This window comes from Elgaria multicarinata, chromosome 2, assembly GCF_023053635.1.
Source record: "Elgaria multicarinata webbii isolate HBS135686 ecotype San Diego chromosome 2, rElgMul1.1.pri, whole genome shotgun sequence".
Classification (NCBI taxonomy): domain Eukaryota; kingdom Metazoa; phylum Chordata; class Lepidosauria; order Squamata; family Anguidae; genus Elgaria; species Elgaria multicarinata.
The window spans coordinates 67,860,126-67,884,692 of record NC_086172.1 but is presented as its reverse complement, the minus strand read 5'-3'; the positions used below and the strand labels follow the sequence as shown (position 1 = coordinate 67,884,692).

The following is a 24,567-nucleotide window of genomic DNA, read 5'->3' as shown; positions in this document are numbered from 1 at the left end:
GATAACCATCTGTCAGGTATGCTTTAAGGTAGATTCCTGCATCGAGCAGGGGGTTGGACACAGTGATCTTATAGGCCCCTTCCAACTCTACTATTCTATTATTCATATATCTCAATAGGCATCCAAATGAGATTGATGACAATGGGAAGAGAGCAGTAAGATTTGAAGAGCATTGAAGGATAGATAGAGGCTGTTTCTCCTTTCAGGCTTGCAGTATCTTTGCAACTATAAGTGCTCTCAAAGTTCACTTTTGCTATCCAGCTGTTAATCCCTACATTACTGGGATATAATTTAAAAGCATCTGCAGTTATCAAAGATTTGACTGAAATGAAACTAATACAAGTAATGACTTGCATCCAAAAAGTAGCTATGACGGGGCATGCCCACATCATATGCTACAACAAGACATTACTCTCATTCCATTGCCAACATCTAGCAGAGCTAAAATACGACATGCTCTAAAATACAACATAAGGAAGCTAAGCCAACTTTCCATTGATTAGGAAAGTATTAGAGAATTCTATTTATTTATTTATTTATTTATTTATTACATTTTTATACCGCCCAATAGCCGAAGCTCTCTGGGCGGTTCACAACATTTAGTACATTTAGTACATTAGAACATTTAGTACATTCTGAAAGGCATTGATAAACAGCTATTATATGTTTACCTTTCTGTGATCCAGTTACTTCCTCCAGCAATATGGGAGATGCTGAAACACTCAGCACTGACAGCCCGTAAACCCTAAAAAGTGCTGTAGTTGAAGATACAGCACTAGATGTTGTGATAACTAAGCTGCAGTAATACAATGGTAAAAATTCTTCATTCAGTCCTATTAACTGACCTAACATATAAATTCTACTGGCAATCCAGTAATTCCACACAAAAAGACTGTAATTCCACACACACACAAAACAGGATTCCTCCCATAAAGTAAGTTCATTTAGCCTGAGATAATATCAATCAAACTGTAACTGACAAAACATGGCTTGCCATACCTCTCTAACCATTTTAATTGTAGACAGAGCCGCTTCTTTCTTTTTCATAGACCTTGGGGGAGCTAGGGGTGGCGACAGCCGACAGAAAGCTCTGGCGTGGGCTGGTCCATGAAGTCACGAAGAGTCGGAAGCGACTGAACGAATAAACAACAAGATCCCAACGCCATGCATCCAGAAAGAGGTGCTAGATAAGTTGACTCCAGGATAACCCATGGGAGAGTATTATTTCAGGGAGCTGCCAGGGAAGGAGGGGGTAGGCAGCTCAGCTTCAGCCAGGCCCTGTTTGCAGGATTTTCTCTGGCTCCAATGCATAGAAAAGGCAGGCTGCTACTGAGAGATAATTGTGAGTGTGTTGCAGTTCGTTGCCAGAATATACACATTAGTGACTGTGGCTTTTTTCTGTCAATTATAAATGATCTGTACAACCAGACCATCACTCTTGGCAGAGGAATGCACCACCAGAGTAGTGTTCTGAATACTTGTGGTTCAGAATTCACAAAGCAGAGTGGGGAACTTCTGATGCTAACGATCAGGAGAGTATACATTTGGAAGAAAATTAGATGAATCAGTTGGAGACTGGGTGAATAACGATATATCAACCTGGTGTGTGTGTTTGATAAACAAGGCTAAGAGTGCTTGAAATCTAAGGCAGGTCTCTTTAGAGAAGCATGGCCTTGAAAGGTAGGAATTCATTTCTGACCCTCCTGTGGGAGGAACTGTCATTGAGTACCAGAGAACATGGTTTGCAGTGGAGTCTGCAGTAAAGTTCCATTGCATCATTAGCTCAAAGGCTATTATATAGAAGGAATTATGTGTGTTACACACACTTGTTTACACAATTCCATTCCTCTTGGAATTTTTTTATTATTATTATTACATTTATATCCCACCTTTTTTCCTATTTAAAGAACCCAAGGTGGTGTACATAATCCTCATCCTCTCCATTTTATCCTCACAACAGCAACCCTCTGAGGTAGCTTGGGCTGAGAGTCTGTGACTGACCCAAAGACTCCCTCTTCCCTCACCATCCTCTTTTCCTTGTGTGTCATGTCTTTTTTAGAATGTAAGCCTGAGGGCAGGGACTGTCTTCTTTGCTGATAAATTGTAAGCTGCTCCGAGAGACTTTTTGGCTGAGGTGCGGGATAAAAATACTCTAAAAAACTCTTTAAAAAAGTGAGCTTCCATGGCTGAGTGGGGGACTTAGAATCCAGATCTCCCGCCTTGCCAGTCCAATACTCTAACCAGTATACCACACTGGCTGTCAAATTGATTTTGGAAGCTGGGATGGAATATCTATACCTATATCTCTTCCTTTGAACTCAGTAACTTTCTCTTGTAGTCGCTTCAGATGTGGAAGGAAGGCTCAACTCTTGTTTCCAAAATGAAGGTTGTGTAGTTTTTGTGAGAAAATGGGCCTCACAGGTAATACATTGAAGGGTGTGCTGTCTCTGACCCAATCTCCCCCCTCCCAACTATGATCTCTTCAGCAAAGGTAGAGCTTGGATGTTCTTCATACCCAAAGTAATGGTTGTCGGAACAGAACGTTAGGAACAGAAGTAGTGAAGGCTAAAGAGAATGAATCTGCTGGGGTCCGTGGACAATAACTTGTCTGGCCAAGCAATATGTCTGTGAATCCTATTGCTTGAGGTGGAACAATCAGTGTGAGGTGGCAAAGATACACATGTGGACTAGAGTGGCATGTTGCCACCCTCTTATTATTACTGCAATTTTGGATATGTAGTAAAGGAGCAGCAGTGTAGAAGTGTAGCAGTTTTACCACCCGAATGTCATGACTTACCAGGTCAGTGAAGCTTGTCATTGCTTCATACTGCGACTAACAGGTATGTTAAGAATCCTTGTCCTTGCAATCAGGCAGACTTATTGTTCAAATAAGTGATAACTGGAATAACAGTTGGGACAATTTCCTCATTCCTTATAGCCCTTAGAGTGGCCTTGTGTCCCCTTTTACAGAGGACTGTCCTCTATTTTGAAAGTGTCCTCTGTTTGAAGGGCTGAGTCCTGTCCAAGTCCAATTTAAAGATAAAGAACCATCAGAAGAAAGAGATGGGCCTTTACAGTAGCCCATCAAAAGCTCCCAGACAGCAGATTGAACAAGGAACATAGGCCCCCTGGACATGGTCTTCTACACTATGGTGAGATGTCCTGTATTTCTATTTAAATTATTATAATCATTTCTAAATTTGCATCTGTACATTACTATATGCAAATTTTATGCAAATTGGTGTCCTTTGTTTGTCCTCCTTTTTGGTGATGTGTATCCTCTTCTGGCAATTCACAAATGGCCACCCTACTTAGAATGCTCCATTTTGTTCAGGGATCTACTAAGAAGAAAACTGTTTTGCTTACTCTCTCCCAGTGACCCCAGTTCCACAAATTCCAGCTCAGTGTAAAAATGCAGTAATCGGAAGCATATCATAAGATTGATCCAAACAATAGTATACTAGGGTGTAATCCTAAAACCGCAGGCTCTACCAAGTCCTTTTCTTTCTCTAAATACCTGTCCAGAGTTTTTCTTCACTCTAGCCAGAAAAACAAGTGTGTTTCAATATCTCTCTTGTGAGCCCAGAAATAGCAGTCAAGCCCTTTGATCTTTTAAAATACCTTGAAAATGGTTTTCTTTGGTAGGAAAATCCTAAAACATCTGCCAGATTTTATCCTACAAAGAAAAAAGATGGAATGTCATGCCCTGAGGTAAACCATAGATGCATATCCAGATCTATTAACTGCTTGTCAGCAAGCTTTCCCCAAGGTTCATTTGCATTTACACAAAGCATTTCTTGCTTAGATCTGGTTACATAAACTGCACTTCACAGTTCTAAAGGATAGGATGGAACATTTCATCATTTGCAAACGTCCTGAATATCAAATATTTAAATAGTAAAATGATACAAACTCTATTATTTACAGTATGGCTATGGACCACACATTTGATGTGTAAAGTGGCTCTTAAAAAGTACCAAGGAGAATTGAACTGCTTGTGGCCTTCTCTCTGTTGTGCTGCCCCCCTTTTTCCTCTTTTAACATGACGAATTAATTCCGTCTGTACATGTTTTTAGCGCCATGGAGGGTTGCCATTGAATATTCTGTGTCAGACACAAAAATACCTTGGGCCACATCTGTTTGTCTAATCTCCATTAGTTAAGTTCTAAAGAGAATTTACCATCTTATCCTAAAGATATTTATGGTAAGTATATAAACTCTGCATATGCTCAGATATACTGTTGCATGTCTCGGCTCTGAAAATTGCTTTTGGCTCTCTTTTAAGTGCAATTTAAGAATCTCTTTCCCTTTGTCTTACATGCCTTGTTAATATATCTTTTGCCTTTGGCCTTCATATATTACTCTCATTTATTAATTCATATTGCTGTACAGTGGGGACAGATTGAAAAATCTAACGGTGTCCTTATCTGAGAGTTGGGATAAATGTCTGGATTTGTTGTAGAATGAATGTTTTCTTTCTGCCTTTTAAAAACTGTCATTTTTGTTAGAATTGTTAATGTAACTTTAGAAATTATCTGTTCAGTAAGTAACGAGGGTTTTGACTGCTTTGGGGTTAAGTCCTGGTGAAGGGGATAGAAATGGAACCTAGTGGGCTGGACATGTCTACTCCCCCCCAACCCCCACCACACATGTACACACTACCCTTTGCAGAGTCATCCAAAGGCATAAAATGGGCATAACACATGCTGGGACAGGTATAATAGCTGCGGAGACATCTATTGTCCATCTTATACCTGATGGACATAGGTGCTCAAAGAGCCTAAAGAACCTAAACCAGGCCCTGTTGTTTCCATGGTGCCCAGCCACCTGGACCAGCCATTTGGAAGGGGCCATTTAAGCCACCAAGACTAACTTCCTACTCAGTGCAGGAAGGTTTCAAAGCCACCCTGTGTCATTTCTGCCACATATCAGGTCTTCTCTGTTCCTTCCCGCTCTAGTAAGTAGCACAAAGAGGGTAGGTGACAGAAGGAGAGTCCTCTCTTCACTGGCAGGGGAGAAGGGTGATCTTTAAGCCCCTTCACACATCCAATGATGGCATCAGAAGTAGGAAGGAAGCTAGTGACAAGGCCACATGAGTAAAGCAATGTGCACTACAGTATGTAAGTACATCATCTACAGTTAAATAGAGAAACCATCAGTTTGGTGCCTGCCTCTACTTGTGAATTAATTAATAAAGGAATGCTTTTTAAGTTAGGGAAATCAAATGTGCCTTTCTCCCCATCTAGTGGCTGGTCCACAAGAGCCTTGTAAGCGTGCTATTCATTCTGCTTCAGCTATGTGGAGGTCATTCCCCAAAGCATTTTCACCAGCAGGAGTATTAATGAAGTTGGCAGGGCTCCCGTCAACAACTTGAGAAGATTTCGAGCCATGGGCTTACTGGACGATATTGAATGAATTGTAAACTTCTCTAACGACAGCACTGCTGTCTTTTGCATTTTCTCAGTAGAGTGTCAGACACATATATCTATGTATATGTACAGTCATGCTTGTTTCACAACTTGTAAAATGGGAACTAACAAAAACCCATTTTGCTCTGCAATGATTGCAGACATTTTCAAACATCTGTCAGTGTTTGACATGTTTTATTTAGCAATTTTATTTATCATTCCCCTCTAATATAAACTCAGGTGGTTGAATGCAAATCAATTTGGAAGTTCAAGAGGGCCATCCAAAAACAAAGTAGCAGTTTCTACATATCCCGAGGACTCCCTAGGATGCAGAAGTATGTATGTAGATTTTTTTTTAAAAAAATGTAAGGTGCAAATATGGCCCAACAAGACACCTGTGAATTTCCAAAATTTACGGAATAGTGATGACAGTTGATCCTATAAAGATAAGAAATGTTAGAGTGAAATCCAATTGTCTGAATATGAACTTTCTAGGTTCACAGTGATCCTATTCAGACAACACGCTAAGATGGTGGTTTAGCATTTTGAGCTAAACATTATGGCTTAGCATGTCGTGGGAGCCATTTCTAAGCATGGTGGCTAGATAACCACAGATTAAACACACTCACTACCCATTTGCTGCAGGAAATCCTGTCTTCACTAATAATAATAATAATAATAATAATAATAATAATAATAATAATAAATTATTTCTTACCCGCCTCTCCATCTGGATTGAGGCAGGGAACAACAACAAGTATAAAATACCTAAAACTGAATTAAAAACATAGTATACATTATTAAAACATCCTGAAAACATCATATATATCGAATCAACACTGGCTTTATTCCATACCTCAAAATAGGCCTGCTGCGCTCAAACTTTTATGGCTTTGACAGCAGACAAAACACAATTAACCAATATACATAAAATACAACATGACCCACCCACCCCAGTAATATACTATGTACATATACATTCAGATATTTACAGCTACATACAGAAACTTAGGTTGGCTGCGATGTGAGAATTCTACAAGCCACAGCCTGCAATAGTGTTCGTCCCATAGGTAGATTGTAGAGATGATTCTTAAGAAACAGAGGAAATTGGGCTATGAGAGGAACCAATTTGTGTCAGCACCTTATCTAGCCATCGCAATGGTCCCTGCAGATGGATCTCAATCCAGCATGGAGTACTTGTAACATCCTGATGGTGATTTTCCGCTCCCCAGCCCTTAACAAAGCTCATCTGGGTGGTACACATCTTGGTTAGCTCATACACCACCTCAAAGCCATGGTTAACCAACTGGGCAAACAGTATCGAAAGCTGCTGATTGCTGAATATCTTCAAGCTGCAGCCAGTGGGGATCTTGCAAACAGTGGCTGGGTGGAAGCCATGCTGATAGTTACAGTTGCAACTCTGTACAAAAATGCCACTGAGAGGTCCAAAAGCACCAGCAGGGACACACTCCCTCTGTCAATACTCAAGCATGGATCATCCACTAGGGCAACCATAGCTGTCTCAAAAATTGAATTTTGCCCTCTGGCTAAAAGAGATTTCCTGCCCCTAGTTTACATTGATTAGCTCTCCAGGATTTCACAAGAGTCTTTTCCAGCCCTACCTAGAGATGCTGGAAATTGAACCTGGGACCTTTTGCAGGCAAAACAAGAGTTCTATCACTGAGCTATAGCTTTCCATGAACAGCACACACGTCTACCCCAAGGTTGAGTGCTAAAGGAACCAGAAATTGGACAGACTATAGCCAGACCACCATGACTACAAAGTCAGGACTGCACATGCTAGCCCTACCCACTCCCCAGTGTACTCATGTGCACCAGCCCTGCCCCCTCAATTCCCAGTCTTTCCTGTTGAATGGTGAGGTTTGCAGCAAACATCTAGTCAAGTTTACTTTAATGTGAGTACAATCAGGAACCCTGATGAAGCAGTGTTTCTGGTCATACAGAAGCTTCTACTCATGTTCACATTGAGCCTGACAGACAGTTGTGCATGGCCCCATACCTCAGAGTCACATAGGAGTTTATAAATACCATAATGCAATGGACTAAGGACTTAACATTATCAACATTTGAACAGGTGTTATGTCATTAAGCATTGGTCATTACCTTTAAAGCCCTACGTGGTTTGGGTCCAGGTTTCCTGCGGGGTTGCCTTCTCCCTTACAATCTGCCCCACACACTCAGGTTCTCTGGGGAGAACAGTCAGCCAAAAATAGGCTGACAACTGTTACCCAGAGGACTTTTTCTTCTTTCGCCCCAGACTGTGCCAGAGGAGATTCGACAACTTCTCTCTCTCTCTCTCTCTCTCTCTCTCTCTCTCTCTCTCTCTCTCTCTCTCTCTCTCAATCTCTCTCTGAGTTTAAGACTAGCCTTTTCCAGCAGGCCTACCCAGATGAATTGTAAACCAAGAATTTTTATGACGTGTTGATTGTTACTTTGATATTGTATTGATTTTATATGCTCTTTTAATTTATTTTATGTATTTGATTTATATTGTATTGTTGCACTAATGTTGTTCCCCACAACAATCCAAAGGGAAAGGTAGGTGATAAATTATTATTATTATTATTATTATTATTATTATTATTATTATTATTAATATTATTATTATATAGGTGCAACTTGTGAGAGGATAAATACATGGTCTGCTTTTCTTGAAACCTATGCATAACTCTCTCCTTCCCCCCTTTAAATGAATGGTATACCTGATGGAAAAAACGGTGATATTTTTTCCCTTCTTTTTCACAATTTTTTTGTTCTGTTTTGTTAATATTCACAATAAAAGGAGGGGGTTAAAATAAATAAAGTCTGTTGGAAGCAGCTGAAAAATAGAATATTATGGTATCAGTTGGTACAGGAGGAAGGAAAAATAAGGCCAAGAAGAATGAGTGAAATGGTCTTCTCATGTCCATCACAACATATAATGATAGGTTCTTGCGGCCACTACTGCACATCATAGGCTGTGGGGTGGGTATGAAGGCCCCCCCTCAGTGCCCCACATTCACATGACACACCAACCTACACTGCAACACAGGTAATTATGTAAACATGAGCTGCATGCACAAGGGCACAGGGAGAAGCCCCATTGATTTCTTTTACCCCCTCGATCATGCAAACCCAGTCAGTAAGTATCATAGAGGGGGTGCATTGTGAGGTTAAATAGTTCCCGTTCCTGCACTATACAGTGATGTTTCAAGAGGAGGAAAAGGGAAAGGGTCATTTTTTAAACTTTTCCAACTCTCTGATAGGCCCCATTCTGTAATAGAACAATAAAATGCTCAAGTTTAGGACTGGCAGTCAGTGTCAAACCTGAGCCATCTAGTGCTGTGCCGGAATAGCAGGGGAAGGCTTTGAAGTGTGTGTGTGGGGAAATGGCCTCTTGCCTTCCCCCCACTCCGAGACACCTGGACAGCTCTACAAGGCTAGCTGGAGCTGTAAACACAGACGCACTCTCCTTAGTGAGTGGAGATACACTGTAAAATTCTGTTGCAGGTTCAATTTGTTTCAATAAAGATAAAACAGATGTTTATTTTAATTTATTAAAATAAAAAGCATTTTGTATTAGAAAATAGGAGACTCATCCTGTTTCAGTGGTGGCTGGTATTTCTGAATGTAGATGCTTTACTACATCGTATGTCAGTATTCCAAAGGAAAAAATGACCAGTCAAGGTACTGAAAAGCATTTTAAACGTAGCAAAATTGTATATGTGTTGCGTGAAATACATTGGCCACAGAATGTGAAGTTGTGTTTGAAGAAATTTAGCTTCCACTCTTGACAGAAGCTGGAACGGTTCTTAATGCAAGTTGCATAGGAACCTGTCAGTTTTGGCCTCTCTCTCAGGCAGATAGTGTCTGGATAATCAGATAATGATGAAGTCCATGCAGTTATGGAAAGTAAGTATTCTTATTAAGTGCAAATTAGATCATGACCTGAAAAGGCTAATCTCTTAATGCACTTTGCATCTCATGTGAAATTCTATAGCTTACGGTTCTCCTAGAATAAAATAATACAAATTTCTTTTTTTAATGCATATGAAAGATGGTTGCGAAGGTGTTTTTTTTAACACAAGACCTCCATTTGTATGGTCTTTTGAAAGAGCACATCAAGGACCAAGGTTGCTAAGTGAAATACTCAAAAGCGAGGAAATGCCAAAGCTTAATTAAAGACTGAATTATAGAGCAAAGGCACAAAGACATTCTTCTACCACAGTAACAGTCGTAAGGTAAAAACAGTTCAGATATATAAGATGACTAGTTAGCGTGGGCAGCAGAGTTGGAGTAGTAATTTCAATTTTGACAAATGACCTTTCCTTCATCCATTTAAATTATTCTTCAACTTAAAAGAAAAGTAGAATAAACTTTGCCGATTGCAAATAATTTAGCATACCAGACTTCATCTCATTTTATGTGTCTTTTCAGCAGAATTCTAACTCCTCAAGATTAAAGTAGAAATATGAAGACCTTCATTTTGTAGTGTAAATAGTACATTTACAGTTCATTCTTGCTCCATCTGCAATCACCTATGTGGTTATACATTAATAATAATAATCTTACTGGGTCTGAGCCATAGTTCTTTAATCCAGTAATTTGTCTCCTTTTCCAACAGTCTAGGACACTGCAGATTGGAATATACGCTCTGAGCAAACATCTCAGTAAACTTCTAAGAATCTTGCTTAAGGAAATCTTGAGCATGAGGATTTAAGGGTTGTGAATCCGAAGTGATTCCATATTTAAATTCATATAAATGGCAATATTAAAACTCTTCTGGAAGTTGATCCACAAGAAGCTCCAGAATCCATTTTATAGATCCATCCCAAAAGTGTTATTTGAGTAACCAGTTTCAACATGGTGTCCATACGCTTACATAAAATTAATTGTGGTGCAAAATTCTGTGAACAATTATCCACATACAATTTAACAGTGGAACCCCTTCTCAAATATAGAAGTGTTAACTTGAAAAATGAAGTCAGCACCCTCACTTCAGCTCTTGAGAAACTTCGGTAAGGAGTGTCATTGGAGGAAAATGCAATGCATGCTTTATAGGAAAACATCATGTAAATAAGATGAGGACATAATAAAAAACTGAACAACTGAGTTATGCAGTAAAACTTGATGGGTTACCTAATCAAATGTATGAGGGCAATAAAAATGGTTTATCTCCCTTAATCCATAACTTATAAGAGTCATATAATCTAAAGCAATGAAAGTATTTAAGTCTGGATAGAGGGAGTGCTGTAAGGGTCAGATAACGATGATGGTGCAGAATGAGAGCATCAATGTCACTGCTTTTTTATTAGAGTTGTGAGTACCTGAAGATTTAATTCTATGGGGGTGTAAATATCATAAGACAGCCTTTCCCCACCTGGTACCCTCCAAATAATTATGGGAGTTAAAGTCCAACATATCTGGAGGGCACTAGTTGGGGGGAGGCTGTCATAAGTCACCTTTTCTGTGCTTCCATACTTCATTCTACACGGCCATTGATTATGTGATGTTAAATACCATGCAAGATACCTTACAGATATTGCACTGTTCCTTTTGGACAGTCCACCGCATTTCCCATCCTAAGTGACTCACCCAGTAAAGGCAGTTTTATAAGTTAACTATCAAACCCCCAAAATACAATAGTCACCATCCGGAATACTTGGTCTGCTTGCATAATTGGTGCTTCTCTGTTGTCTGCTATGGAAGCTAATGGAAATCTGCATAGATTGCAGTGGGAATGCTATGAGTTTGTGGCCTTTTGGATCACAAACAATATGTCCAATAGAACTCTGTTATTCTGCAGATTGTGTGCATCCTCTTAGAACAGGCACTGAGACCTGGGGGGAGGACGGAAGAGTCTTTCCTACTTTTGGTGCCTACTTATACCTATATACATAGGATGGTGTGATATAAAAGGCCTGATGTTCATCTCTCTCATGGCTTTGCTTCTTCCAAACCCATTACTCAATGGGGAATAATGTCCAAAGGCTTCCTGAAGAGTAGTGCACAGTGAGACCCGTAGGATATGGTGTTAGGGTGATAAATTGTGTGTGTACCTTCCCACATTGTTTTTCCTGTTTTCCCCTAAATTAAATATTGTGTTGCTTCAGCAGTGAAGGAGTTGTAGTAAATGTTCTTCCTTAGTTGTATTTGGCTCAATTGATCTTGAATCAGTCATGCTCTCTGTTATAGTTTCTCCTTTGCTTGACCTTTTCCTTGCATCATAATGGCAACAAGACACTTTATTTCACCTACTATGAGTCATCTATTCCTTTTGCGTTTTTGTTTTGTTTCTAAATGTGAATTTAACTGTGTACAGTCATAAAATATTTCCGTGCATGAAGCGAACAGGCAATTGCTCTATAGAAGTAATGCTTAGTAAATGTATAATCAACTTTCCTCTCTGTCTACTGTTTTATTACCAACTAGCAAATTGACCCAGCTTCGCAGAGGCTGGAATAGCTCTTAGTTTGATACAGTAAAGACTTCAAGCAAACTTATGCCGCTGTCAGAGTTGGACACATTGTGCTCACCCTGACTGAGTGAAGCCATACCTGTTAGCACCGCTGGCACCAACCCCTGCCATGGTGCACCCCTATAGCCCTCTAAGAGAAAGCTCGGTCCACTCCATTCCCTGGTGGAGGCAGGAGGGAAAGCCATATTACTCCATCCCTCAGACAACTCCGCCTGGTTTCACACTATTCTGACTGAGTGTAAAGCTATGGGCTGGTTAGAGCCATCTGCCACCTATTGACTAAAGGTGTTACCACAGGATTTAAACATATCAACACATTAAAATATATTAAAATTAATGCATTTTAAAAAACAAAATAACCCTGAGAGGCCACACCTGTCGGGACCCCTTGATATGTATGCCAAGTTTCAGGGGCCTAAATTTTATGGCATTGGCCTTATGGCACAGATGCATCCTCTTTTCTTATTATAGATAGATAAGTGTGGAATTTAAGGGACTTAATTCAGTGTTCCTTTCCTCACAAATTCCTGTTGAATTCCATGTGAACCTTCAGCCTTGTTGTATCATCTATATAATATAGATACCCTTCATATCAGTGAAAGGAGAGAAGAGGTTGCTCAAACTCCCTGCAGGGTAGGCAGAGACAAACAATTATCCGGGTAGACTTCCATTCCCCCTTATGTCCACCTCAGACTGACCCAGGGGACTCTCTGATCTTTAGGTACATAATTAGGGTGTAGAAATAACAGTCCAAGACAGCAACCCTTATTTCAAACCCTAAGTCTGAGACTGTTCACAGTAATTAGCCAAGCAGAAGGTGCTGGATTTAGTACTGAGGTTTACCTGGAAGAAAGCATGCACAGTTTTAGAGGTAGAGATGAAGATTATTTATATAGGGGAAAGGGGGGAAAGGGGTACAAAAATCTAAGAGAACCTTTGGAACAGTGTTCCAGGGGAAAAATAAAACAATATTCTATATGATACCTAATCACGATAGGACAGAGCCAATCCAGGATCCAAGAGCTCACAAGCCTTAAAGCAAGTTGGCACAGGTAAACGAAGACAGATGGGCTGATCCAAATCTCCCCTTTTTAAACACAGACCCCTGACACCTCAGAGAACCCGTTCAGAAAACACCTTAAACCATGGCTTTCACCACAGTGGTTAAGCCAGAAAGCCAGGCTTTGTTCAGAAGAACCTTAAAACACGGCTGTAACCATGGTGAATAAAGCAAAAAGCCTTATTTGCTGTAGTTAAAGTCATGGTTTTAAGGTGTCTTCTGAACACGGCCTAGCTTTTTGGCTTAACCACTGTGGTTAAAGCCATGGTTTAAGGTGTCTTCTGAACGGGCCCAATGAAGATTTCAAGGGCCAATCACAGGTACTACAGCTTTTCAAACTGGGGGAGGCAGAGGAGAAGTTCCCACAGGAACACAGCTGAGTTAATTTGGTCCCAATTAACTGAACCTTACTCTGGTCTTGAAGGCTGGAGCTATCTCAAGATAACAAAACTTGCAAGTCTAGGTGGTTGCATTATCACATGCTGTTTCAGCTTCACCGAATGGAGTAGTCACACAGAGCACAAGCAGAAAATGGAATTCTTTACTAAAAGCAAGAATAAAATTCTTGACAATATCCATTTATGGCACTTTTTTTTTTTTTTAGTCTCTTGGCCCATCAGCTTTAGATGGGATCATTATAGGGTTGGATTGAATTGGGGCTGATTTCTTGCTGTTCATTAAGGAGGAAGTGAATCATGGGCAATGGAGCCAGATTACCCTGCCCTATTGCTCAGTCATCAGATTTGCACATCTCTTGCCTTGTTCGTGAATAAGGAAATCATATCTGTTTCAGCCCTGTGGTACACAAATTTACTACCATGTCAGGTCAAATAACCTTGGGGGATTCTCACACAATGCAAGTTTGCTCCAAGTTACTTACTAGGGTCATAGTAATTCTAGCTTTCTTTATCTATGTTTGGGCATCGACTGATCAATCCTCAGGTCCTTTTTTGATCTGCCATACCCTGTGCAAACCTGTTTATTAAGCCTTTCTATATATATATATATCATTTCTATACCGCCATATCTTTGGCCACTTTAGCATGTGCATTCTAGTTTACTCAGCAGGTCATGGAGCAATCTTTCCCCAGAGGAAAGGGAAAGTCAGGATATTTTGGTGGGGGTGAGGGGGAAGCCTTCCAGAACAGATCAGTCTAGATCAGTCTGCCCCAACTTGGGTGGAGACCAGTCTCTCCCAGCCTTCCCAGTTGGGAAAGGCTGCCCTAGACCCTTCCGAACTCCAAAGATAATGGCTACTTTAAAAAAAAGAAGTTAATCATTAATCACTTATGTATCCTTGTCTCCGGAAACTAGAAATGGGATCTCTATTTTCTGGGACTAACATTTATACTTAACAGTTCTGGAAGAGAGGTGCAGTTCAATTTTATAGCTTTTACCTTGGTGCTTCAAATGACTGATGTACCAATAAAACTATTTTGTGTCATTAAAGCAGCTATATGTTTATGCCTTTTGAAAACGAATTTCCTCTCTCATCTGGGGTGTAATACCAATTAACCTGAAATATGACTACAGTTATTTCCATTCATAAAATCCTATAAAGTCCCTTACTGTACATGATAGTGAACTGGCTCTTTCATCAAGCAGAGTCTTGCCAGAAAAAATCTTTGGTTAGAATCTGTCACATCATGTGATCTGCAAAGTGATTTCTTTGTGATTAACGTTCATTGGCTTTAAAGTGTTTACATGTTGAAGCAACTTTGGTCAAACGGAGGATGCTTTCATTCCTGACTTCTGGGCATTCAAATGTTTAATGTTCCTGGCATTTCAGTACACTTTGTTTTAATCCCAGTGGGGCATATTGTAAAATTGCTAGCTGTTTCCAGGCAGTTTGTCTGAAATACAGAAGGTTAAATGTATCAAAGAAATACATTTCTATGTTATATGATGTTTTGCAAGTGTGAAAGAATTGGCTTTTTCCCCCCGGTTCAGGCTTTACTAGTATTCATTGTTACAGTGCAAAATTGTATCTTGGCCAGAGCCATTCATGGAGTGTAATGAGCATAACATGAGATGGAAACAGTGGTAAGGGATTCTGGCATAAGCATGAGGATTGCATCAGCAAACAGCAGCAGTATGTATAAAACATTTGTAGATAAAAACTCAAAATGGAATTGGATGATGTGTGAAAGATATTCTTACAGTTTTTAATCTGGTGACCTAGTTGAAATCATTCAAGTTTAGAAAACAAGACACCAGCTGGACAGGGAACAATGCTTAGGGAATTGCAGGCTCACCTTTCCCCTACTGTTTATCTGTATTGCCAAATATGCTCGAATTTGATTGTTTCTGTAATAAATTGGCACTGTAGAATAGGATAGTATAATTTAAAAATTTATCAGGGGTGCTTCCAGATGTAGAGCTCGTAGCACTACCAGTCAAAATTCATTGTGCAACTATTCCATGTTGCTCTACTTAACAGATTTTTTGCAGTAAGAATAAAGGCAGAAGAAGCAGTTGGAAAACATGGGCAGGATACAAATGGAAAACTGCCATTGTGTCCCCCATAAAATTCAGGGAATGAGGCAGGATGTTTGCACAACAAATGCATTGTCTGAAGCTGAGACTGAAGCTGAGGTTCTCTTCTCTAATATATATGTTCTATGAGATCTAAGACATTCCTTGTGCCTTGAGTATCCCATTTATAAAATAGGGGTACATGGCAATCTTATTCACAGACACCTTAGGTCTTGAACCTGGGAGGTAACATTTCTGTCATGCCACCCTCATATATAGGGGTATTGGGTGCTCCTGTTTCTCAGCTTAAGCAAAAGTGGACTGGGTTTAGACAGCAGCTAGCATCTTATCCTGTCAGCTCTTCCCATCTACACATGGCTGTGTAATATGGGCTTCTGTTACAGATTCTGTCTCCCTGCTATCCTCTCCTCAATCTTATGTCTGGTCTTTCAAGTCTGTTCCTCCATTTGTCATTTGCTCCCACCTGTTCCATGAATTTTCTTCTTGACCTTGGATACCAATGTTTGAGCTTGCTCGATCTGGAAAGAGACTTCTTTCCAAATGCTTATGTGTGAGAAAAGGCACACGGTTGTGGTAAGACCTAGATTGAAGCCCACAACAGTTCTGGTTTTCACATTATTTAGGTTATTAATATTTTCCATTTCTCTACAGCTGAAAACATGGTTGCAGGTCCTCTATCTTGGAACATTAAAGAGCATGATCTAAATAACGTTTGAGCACTAATTTGTACTATTGGCAGGCTTTAGATGGTAACTTATCCTGCTTTGGGGACCCAAGCTCTCTGTGAATTCCTCCCTCTACTGAGGAGATGCATTTAATTTGAAAATCTTCACTACTTTCTTTACAGTATGTCATGTGGCCATCAAACTGCACATTCTGAATTTTAGCAATCCTTTTTTTTCTATCGATTTCTGTTCATATTATTTAATATTTTTTAAACAAGCTACTGTCTAGTTCTCTCAGTTTCTGAGGAACGCTTACAAATGTATGGGGATTGTACAGGGACCTCAAAACCCTACAGTAGTCAGGGCTCCATGGCCTACGTGGCTGGTTGGTCGGTCCTCTCCTATAACTATTTCTTGACAATTAAGAACCAGGCACACCTCTACCTCTAGCATCCATGCATTCTCTAGTATCTGGATTGGGCACTGTTGTCCTACTCTTCTGCTCCATTTTAAGTTGCTTCCTAGAACATTGATGAATTATGGTCAGAGAGAGGAGCACATAGAAACAGTGGCAGATTTTGGACATTGGCCAGTAATTCTAAAAAAGTGGTGAAGAGGATATCACTAGAGGTCTTGGGCTCTCTCCTCCCCCAGTCTTAACCCTGCACATCCCTGCTCCCCATTTGGCTAAGAGAAATGTGTGTTAAATGTTAGTTTTATCATTACATTAACAGAAATATTTGTGGCATGCAGTTATGGAAGAATGTATAAGCAAACTAATGAATGCTGATGTTATCCAAGTAGCTTATCAATAGAAAGAATTTCATAATTGGCATGTGGGAATTACGCTTTCGCAAATCATTGTGTTGCTAGGGTACCAGAAGTCAGAAATTCCATATTCTCCCATCTGCCCTGAGACGGTTGGTGATCTGTATTTCTTGCCTGTGTCATGACTCAACTTCAGATCACAGCCTTGGACAAGGCAGTGCCAAAAATTAGATGATGGAATCTATGTACGTATTTATTCGTAAATCATAATCTTTCAGTATAACTAAACAGTAATCAAGTGTCAGCGTAACATTTTAATTCTTGAGACAGAGGATGCTGCATATGGAATATTAGAGTCGATGGATGGATAAATAACAAATAGGTGTTAGGTTTCTTGTATCCAGATGCAAGGGTTGGAATTTTAACTAAAAGTGTTCATCATTGTCAGTATAATTTGTACATTGATTCAATGATGGCAAAGTTTAGAATAAGGGTAGTTAAATATGGATATTGATAGGTTTTTAAGAAAAGAAGCCTGTTGAAAGCATGTTCCAATGGAAAAAACATCTGCACCTCTTGATTCAGGCAATGCATAGGGAGCTGCTTTGTATCTGGTCATTCAGTTGGTCCATCTAGCCCAGTAACATTTGTTCTGAATGGCAGAAGTTCTCTATGATTTCAAACAGGAGCCTTTCCAATCACGTGTGGAAGATGCCGGGGTTTGAACCTGGGTCCTTCTGCATGGAGAGCTTGTGCTCTGCCACTGGGCTATGTGATCCCTTCCCTACATTGCAGGCTCAGACTCAGGGGAATAAATTGTCTGCATTTATTTTATTGAAACTGTATTTATCTTCCTGTCCTCTTAAACAAGTTGTGGCTTGCAGTATTAACAACACTTTAGGAGTTTTTTAATAGTAAAATAAATTAGCCTGTGATGCCAGAGGGTAAAATTCTTTCATTGCCTGGTGGATCTTCACCCTCCACATTTTAGTGCCTGAGAGTGGGAGAATATTCAAATCTCCCTCCCCAGCAGTGGCAACTAAAATTTTATTCATTCAGTGCAATTCTTAGCTGCCTTTCAAGACTGCATTTTGCTGTGTCAATTTGTTACCCTTTAATTGTATCCCCAAAATTTGTTGCACGAGGAGGTTTGCCCTGCCTCTTTATATTAACAAATTAATATGCAAGCCTGCCATTGACCAGTCACTGCTGGAGCAAAGTGTAATCAATCAGTATTTTGGGTGGCCTGTTTCAAAATATGACTGCTACAAGTTAGCCAGAGGTTAAATGTGGCATCATAGTCAGTATGCCTATGAAATGAGGTGAATGCATGTGTTTGCAATCAGCTCTGACTAGAGATTATATTCTAATGGAGCTCTGGGGGACCTGATTCCCAGTTATGCCATTAATGTGCATATTCTCAGGTATTCCAGGCAAGGTTTAGAGGAACTGATGTTGTTGTGTTTCAGCTGACATAAGTGTGTCCTTGCACTTGATTTTTGACCTTTCTGTTTCCCTCCTGGGACAAGATATGTCACTTCACTTCCTTAGTCTTTGGCTTTTAGTGCAGTCATGTCGATATTCATTTAAGACAAAAGGGCATCTCTTTGAAGAATGCACATCAAAAGTGTTTTGCTATTTTAAAAAAACCCAACAACTGCGAGCCTCCTTGGACAATCCCAGCAAACCTTATGCAGAAATATAATACAGTGTTGGATTTAAGGGCATCTTGGTGAGTTTTGTTAGAAAACCCAGAGGAGCTTAACAGAAAGAAATCTAAAGTCATAATGCAGTAGATAGGAAGGATGTAAACAGCTTTGGGATTAGCTTTTTGTGGCTCTCCAATAGGCTAGGAGGATTTAACTGCAAGGCCAATGAAAGCAGAAAGGAAGGTGGATGTGATGGTGTTTCTGGACATTAGATTTCCGTGCAATAACAAGGGATTGAAAAATTCTCGTAAATACGTATAGAATAAGTTGATGATGAGGGGGAGAATGACTCTGCTTAAGGGCTTTTTGGGTAACAAGAAAATATCAGTTCTATACTTGTGTGCCTCCTTGTTCCACCCATGATGATGCAATCAGAAAATTATAGAGAGAAGATAGACATTGAAAGATCACCTAGTGTGTATACCCACCCGCCCACCACACTTTGCAGCTGGGACCAATTATGCTTATACCATCCCTGATGCAAAAAAAACCCCTTTAATTTCATAATGTAATAATTTCCAGCCAGAACAGTGTGTGTGTTTCGTAGGGTGTAAATAGAATAATAAATGTCTGATGTCTGGTGTTGCCGAAGTGTAAATACCAAAATAGATCAGAATCCAGGCCTGATTTTTTTCTAGTTGAGTATAGGCATTGCAGTTGGTTATAACAAAAAAATTGAACAGTGTGACCCATTCTGTTTTGTCTCTCACCATTTTGGCCCATGGGTGTCGGCAGAGTTTTTTCTAGGGTGGGAGGCAGCTAAGCAGCACAGTGGTGGGAATTTGACAGCATTAATGCCAAAGAATATTCTAGTTAAGCTTCACACAGGAGCCATAGATCAACATGAGAGTTAGAGTGCCTGCTTTTAAAGGAGAACCTAGATATAGTGGGCATAATGGAAACCTGAGGGAATGGAGGGAACCAATAGGATACTGTTGTTTCTGGGAGTAACTCTATAAGAAGGACAGAGGAGGGTATACCGGAGGTGGCGTTGCTCTGTAGATCAAAGAAGTCATAGTGTCAATCATACTAGAAACCCTAAAAGGGTAAGGCTTATCCTCAGAAGCACCATCCATTGGTGACAATACCAGGTTTCAAAAGTAATGCAGATACTTTTAAAGCTCAGCTAAAAACATTTATTTTTTCTAAAGCTTTTAAAACTTGAATTGTTCTGACTTTTATACTGCCTGTTTGGTGCATTCTCTTACCCTCCTTATTGTTTTACTATGATTTTATTAGAATGTAAGCCTATGCGGCAGGGTCTTGCTATTTATTGTTTTACTCTGTACAGCACCATGTACATTAATGGTGCTATATAAATAAATAATAATAATAATAATAATAAGATACACTGCGGTTATACTATTGTTCCCTGGACCAGAACACTCAGGGTAGTTTTGAGATGGAAAATAAAATCAGAGAGGCATCCAACTGAAGAAGGGTTGTAATATTGGGTGACTTCAGTTACCCCATATTGACTGGAAAAATAACTGTTCCAGGCATGATAAAGAGTTTTACATTTCTCAGTGCCCTAAATGACTTCTGTCCTAGAATAGTTTGTTATAGAACTTGTGTCCTAGATTAGTTGGTTATTATCTCCCTACTTTTGGGAGATAATTTTATTTATTTATTTATTTACTTATTTACTTATTACATTTATATACTGCCCCATAGCTGAAGCTCTCTGGGCGGTTACAAAAGTTAAAAATGGTGAACATTAAAAAGTATACAAAATTTAAAACCATCAAAAGCATAAAAACAACATGCATTTAAAACAACAGTTCTGGGGTCCATTAAAAACAAGCAAACTCAGCATATGTTGTTACATGCTGTTAAATGCCTGGGAGAAGAGAAAATGTTTGACCCGGCGCTGAAGAGATAACAATGTTTCATTGTAAATTTATGAATTACGATGAAAAGGCAGAAAAATAAAGGTTTAAAATGAATTGGTCTATTTATAAAATGTTTTCATGTTTGTTAAATAGAATTTTTTTAAAATGAAAGCATCAAGAGATACTATTTTTATTAGGACTCTTCTTCAGGCTGGATGTTATGTTAAGCAAAAAAGGAGGGGACATGGTCAAAAAGCCTCAATGTGGGTCATGGCGTAATTTCAGAATGGTAGAAACTAGAATTTCACAATTAAAACAGTATGAGGCCCACTCCTAAACATTCCTGTGTGTTGACTGGACCTGGAGTCATAATATCAGCAGATCAGGCCAGAGCCCAGCACATCTGTTCAAACATGGGGAGTGGTGGGAAAGGCTTCAAAAATTACACATAAATTAAATCTGTATTATGATCTGTTTACTGCCTGTTTATTGCTGACATTTAGGCAGGGTTTTTCCCCCCACACATGTGGAAATGTAAATGTCTTTTACATTTATGTGAACATATATAATGGGTGAAGTAAAATTGTGTGTATTTACAGCAAACCAAAATGTATAGTAGTTTGAACAGAGTAAGGCTTTGCGCAGTGCAGTTAATCAAAAAAGGCATGCCAGGTAAGGTGGAGGCAATAGAAGTGCCACTGATGTCACTGAAGCAGGCTGAGAGAAGGAGTTGGGATAATGTTGTTCCTTTTGTATTCGTATCCCACCCGAATGGAAGGTTTTTGTCACTCAAAATGTGTGTGCTATATGTGTATGAGAATAAATTTTAGGATTTCTCAGGAGGCAATAGTCTATGTACTGCCTCTTTGCTTAGAGGGAGCCAATTCTTGTGTAAGGTCATTATAGCGACAAGACAAAGAAACCATTCTGAGCCAGCAGACTGTGTGTAAGAGGCACAATTATACCTGTAACAGCAGTACCAGTAGCCAACAACTTCTCACACTCCAATGGATCATAGTAGCAATGTACAATTCCCTGGATTGAAAGCTAACCATCCAGTGTGCATCCGAGTGAGGCTCAAAGCAATAACCTTTAGTGATGTAGAGATGTATCTTAATCGCGGTGCCTGCTCTAGCATCAGTCACTGTTTTCTAAATCTTAGATCTGGCATAGTGTAGTATTTAATAGGATGAGCCATGGGCCAGGAAATCCCTGTTTCAAATTTCACACCAACTATGAGCTCACTGAATGCCCTCAGGCAAGCTGATCTTGCAGCCTCAGTCCCCACCTGTAATAACCAGATAATAATACTTGCTTTTCTTACAGTGTATAGTAAAGATTGCTGAGTGCCTTGTATGCTTAGGAAAAGCTATACATAAATTCTTAGTCGATAATGTAACTAAAACGGGCACTATATTAGAAAACAAATACCTGCCTAAATTTGTAATTATCTTTCAGACACTTGTGATAATTGGAGGATTATGTTGCAGATACTCAAGTTCCTTGAGTTCCGTGCTTATCTTTTTCTTTTTTCAAAAAACAAAATACTTTTATGTAGCATTAAAGCTTTTATGTAGCATTAAAATGTTAAACTAAAAGCTCCAAAGCAGAGGAAAATAAAACTTAGCCATAAAATATCATGTTTTACATAGGAACTGACGCATACATATATTTTTTTAACTATTAGCTATTGTTAATCCTCCAGATGAGCAAAGGGATTGTTTTGGAAAGCCAGCTGCAGCTTTGGTGAAGTCTGTAGTGGGCCAATTTTCTTTGCAAATATATGCATATATATGTTGAGTTAATTTTTTCTCTGACAGGGTGTGGGCACTGTAAGAAAATGAAGCCGGAATATGAGAAGGCCGCTGAGATGCTCCATACAGACAATGATGTAAGCTAATTCCCTTTCCTAACTCTGTTTCCAAATGATCCTTAATAAATAACTACAGTCATAAAAATTGTTCTTCTTTCTTGCTGCAACTATTTCAGCTGTTGTCCTCCTCCCAAGGGGCTCCGAAAGAGATGATTCCAAAGTACAGTCTCATCAGTAATGCATAAAGCTCTGCCAAAATGGTTAGCAAGAACATTCTATCTTTAAACACACACATACACACACACACACACAAAATAATCACAGGGTGTTTATATACATTGCTATAAGGCCTTGTATTATACATAACATGATGGAGCCCAAATGCTGCATGGAATTGTTTTGCCCCCTCCATTTTGATGTTTAATGCAAAGAAAGCACTGGCTTGCATTTAAGCTCCTCTGTGTACTTGTAAGCTCCTCCGTTTCCTCCTCTGTTTAAGCAGGTTACACAGGCTTTCAGTTGATTTTATGCCTACCTAGTGTGCATTCCAGCAAGTCTAAGAAGAATCATACACAATTGCTATCATTAGTACAATTAAAACCACACTCTAATAGGTCGCACTCCCCAATTTGGCACTCAGGACCTTGTCCTATGTAATGGTTGAAGGATTTGAGACACAAGTAGAATTTTATAAAGCCATTAAAGGCCATTAGGAAGGCCTACAAACGATTGTGTGTGTACACATGTGTGCAGACTCTTGAAGAAGCCCTTTAGTTACGACTCAAGATTATGCTTAGTCATCCCCTCATTACATGCATGCAGCAAGCATTGAAGATGAAAGTTAGCCAATGAATAGCTCCACATGCTCATTTCCCTTCTCTCCCCTTGTAAGTTGCAGCTAGACATCTAGTTGATTGGCTGAGCATTCTCTATGAGGATCACCCTTGAAATGGATAGCGTGGGTTGTGATAACAAATCTTGTTAAGATGGTGGGTTCATTACACCTTTGTCCATATGTTTTGCACTTCCTTTGTAAGCCCATTTTGGACTTTGGATGACGTGTCTGTGAATTCTTAATATCCCATCTAAAATTATTTTTTACAACTGATGATTTACAGGTATTGCTTTTATGTTGCAGAGACCAGGTGTCCTGGCAGCAGTTGATGCTACTGTCAACAAAGCTGTCGCAGAAAGATTTCACATATCAGGATTTCCAACGCTCAAGTACTTCCAGGATGGAGAGGAGAAATATATTTTGCCACACCTCCGAACAAAGAGTAAAATTCTCGAATGGCTCCAGAAGTAAGTGATATACACCAAAGATGTATTGAGATTAGCAACTAGGCACTGAATATTGCTTTTAAAATAAGTAAATCCACAATGGCTCCATCTTTTCCCATTTTAATATTTTACAAAAAATGTTCCCTTCCCACCTGGACCACATCCACAATTGTGAGGTTCTACTTAAAGCTATTTGAACAGGGCTGTATTTAATTTTTAGAAACAAAAAAATTTTTTCCATCTGGATGGGAATTTTAAAATTCTTTGTAATTCTTTTGCAAACTGAATGTTTTGCATTTTCAAATATGTTAAGCCACTCTTCAGAAAAAAAAAATTCTGCTGTTGTAGAAATTTAGCTCTTCTGTCCTTTTCACAAGCATTTCAAAATGTATTATAAGCCTATCCGGGAAGTGACAGGAGAAGAACAGAGACATACTCTTTCTGCCTGACTTTGGCCCCGTTCAGACAACACACTAAACCATGCTACTTAACCACAAAATGGTTAACAGAATGCATTAACCTTAATGCATTCCATTAACCATTTTGTGGTTAATCAGCATGGTTTAGCATGTTGTCTGAACGGGGCCATTGAGTACATGTCCAACTCTTTTCATATCTATTGATGTTAAATAAAACACTGTTTTTTGTTTTGTTTTATTTTGCCCAAGTGATTTCACATGATCACTAGTGGGATCAATTCCCCCTCCCCCCACCATAGGTGATGAGTCCAAAAGTAGAGGGTTCAAGAGGAAGGCTTTGTGCATAGTCTGGGCATGGGCTCCTCCTAACCTTCGCAGCTGTTAATATGTGTACCGGAGATAGGAGTGCCTGAGGCAGGGCAGGCCTTTCTATGAGCCAGAAGAGAGATCAGCAAGCACAGCTCCCCAGAGAGCCTGGCCCAAATGTGTGAGGGGTTCTTCGTTAAAACAAGGGATTGGTGGACCATGGAGACTTCCAGAGCCAACTCCCACCTGTGGAAGGAAAGATTGCTCAATCAAGGCATCAGAAGAGGAAAGAGACCTGTCACTGCCATTGTAGGCATCATTGGGGGGTGGGG

General features: G+C 39.6%; 1 protein-coding gene across 1 annotated transcript in view; it reads left to right on the top strand.

Annotated features, from left to right (window-relative positions):
- The window catches only part of PDIA5 (protein disulfide isomerase family A member 5), a 174,577-nt gene that overhangs the window by 109,657 nt on the left and 40,353 nt on the right, over positions 1-24,567 (top strand). The window contains exons 12-13 of the mRNA XM_063116675.1: positions 22,237-22,307; positions 23,368-23,531. Of these exons, the coding sequence (XP_062972745.1) occupies positions 22,237-22,307; positions 23,368-23,531 (235 nt within the window). The remainder of the gene's footprint in view (positions 1-22,236; positions 22,308-23,367; positions 23,532-24,567) is intronic.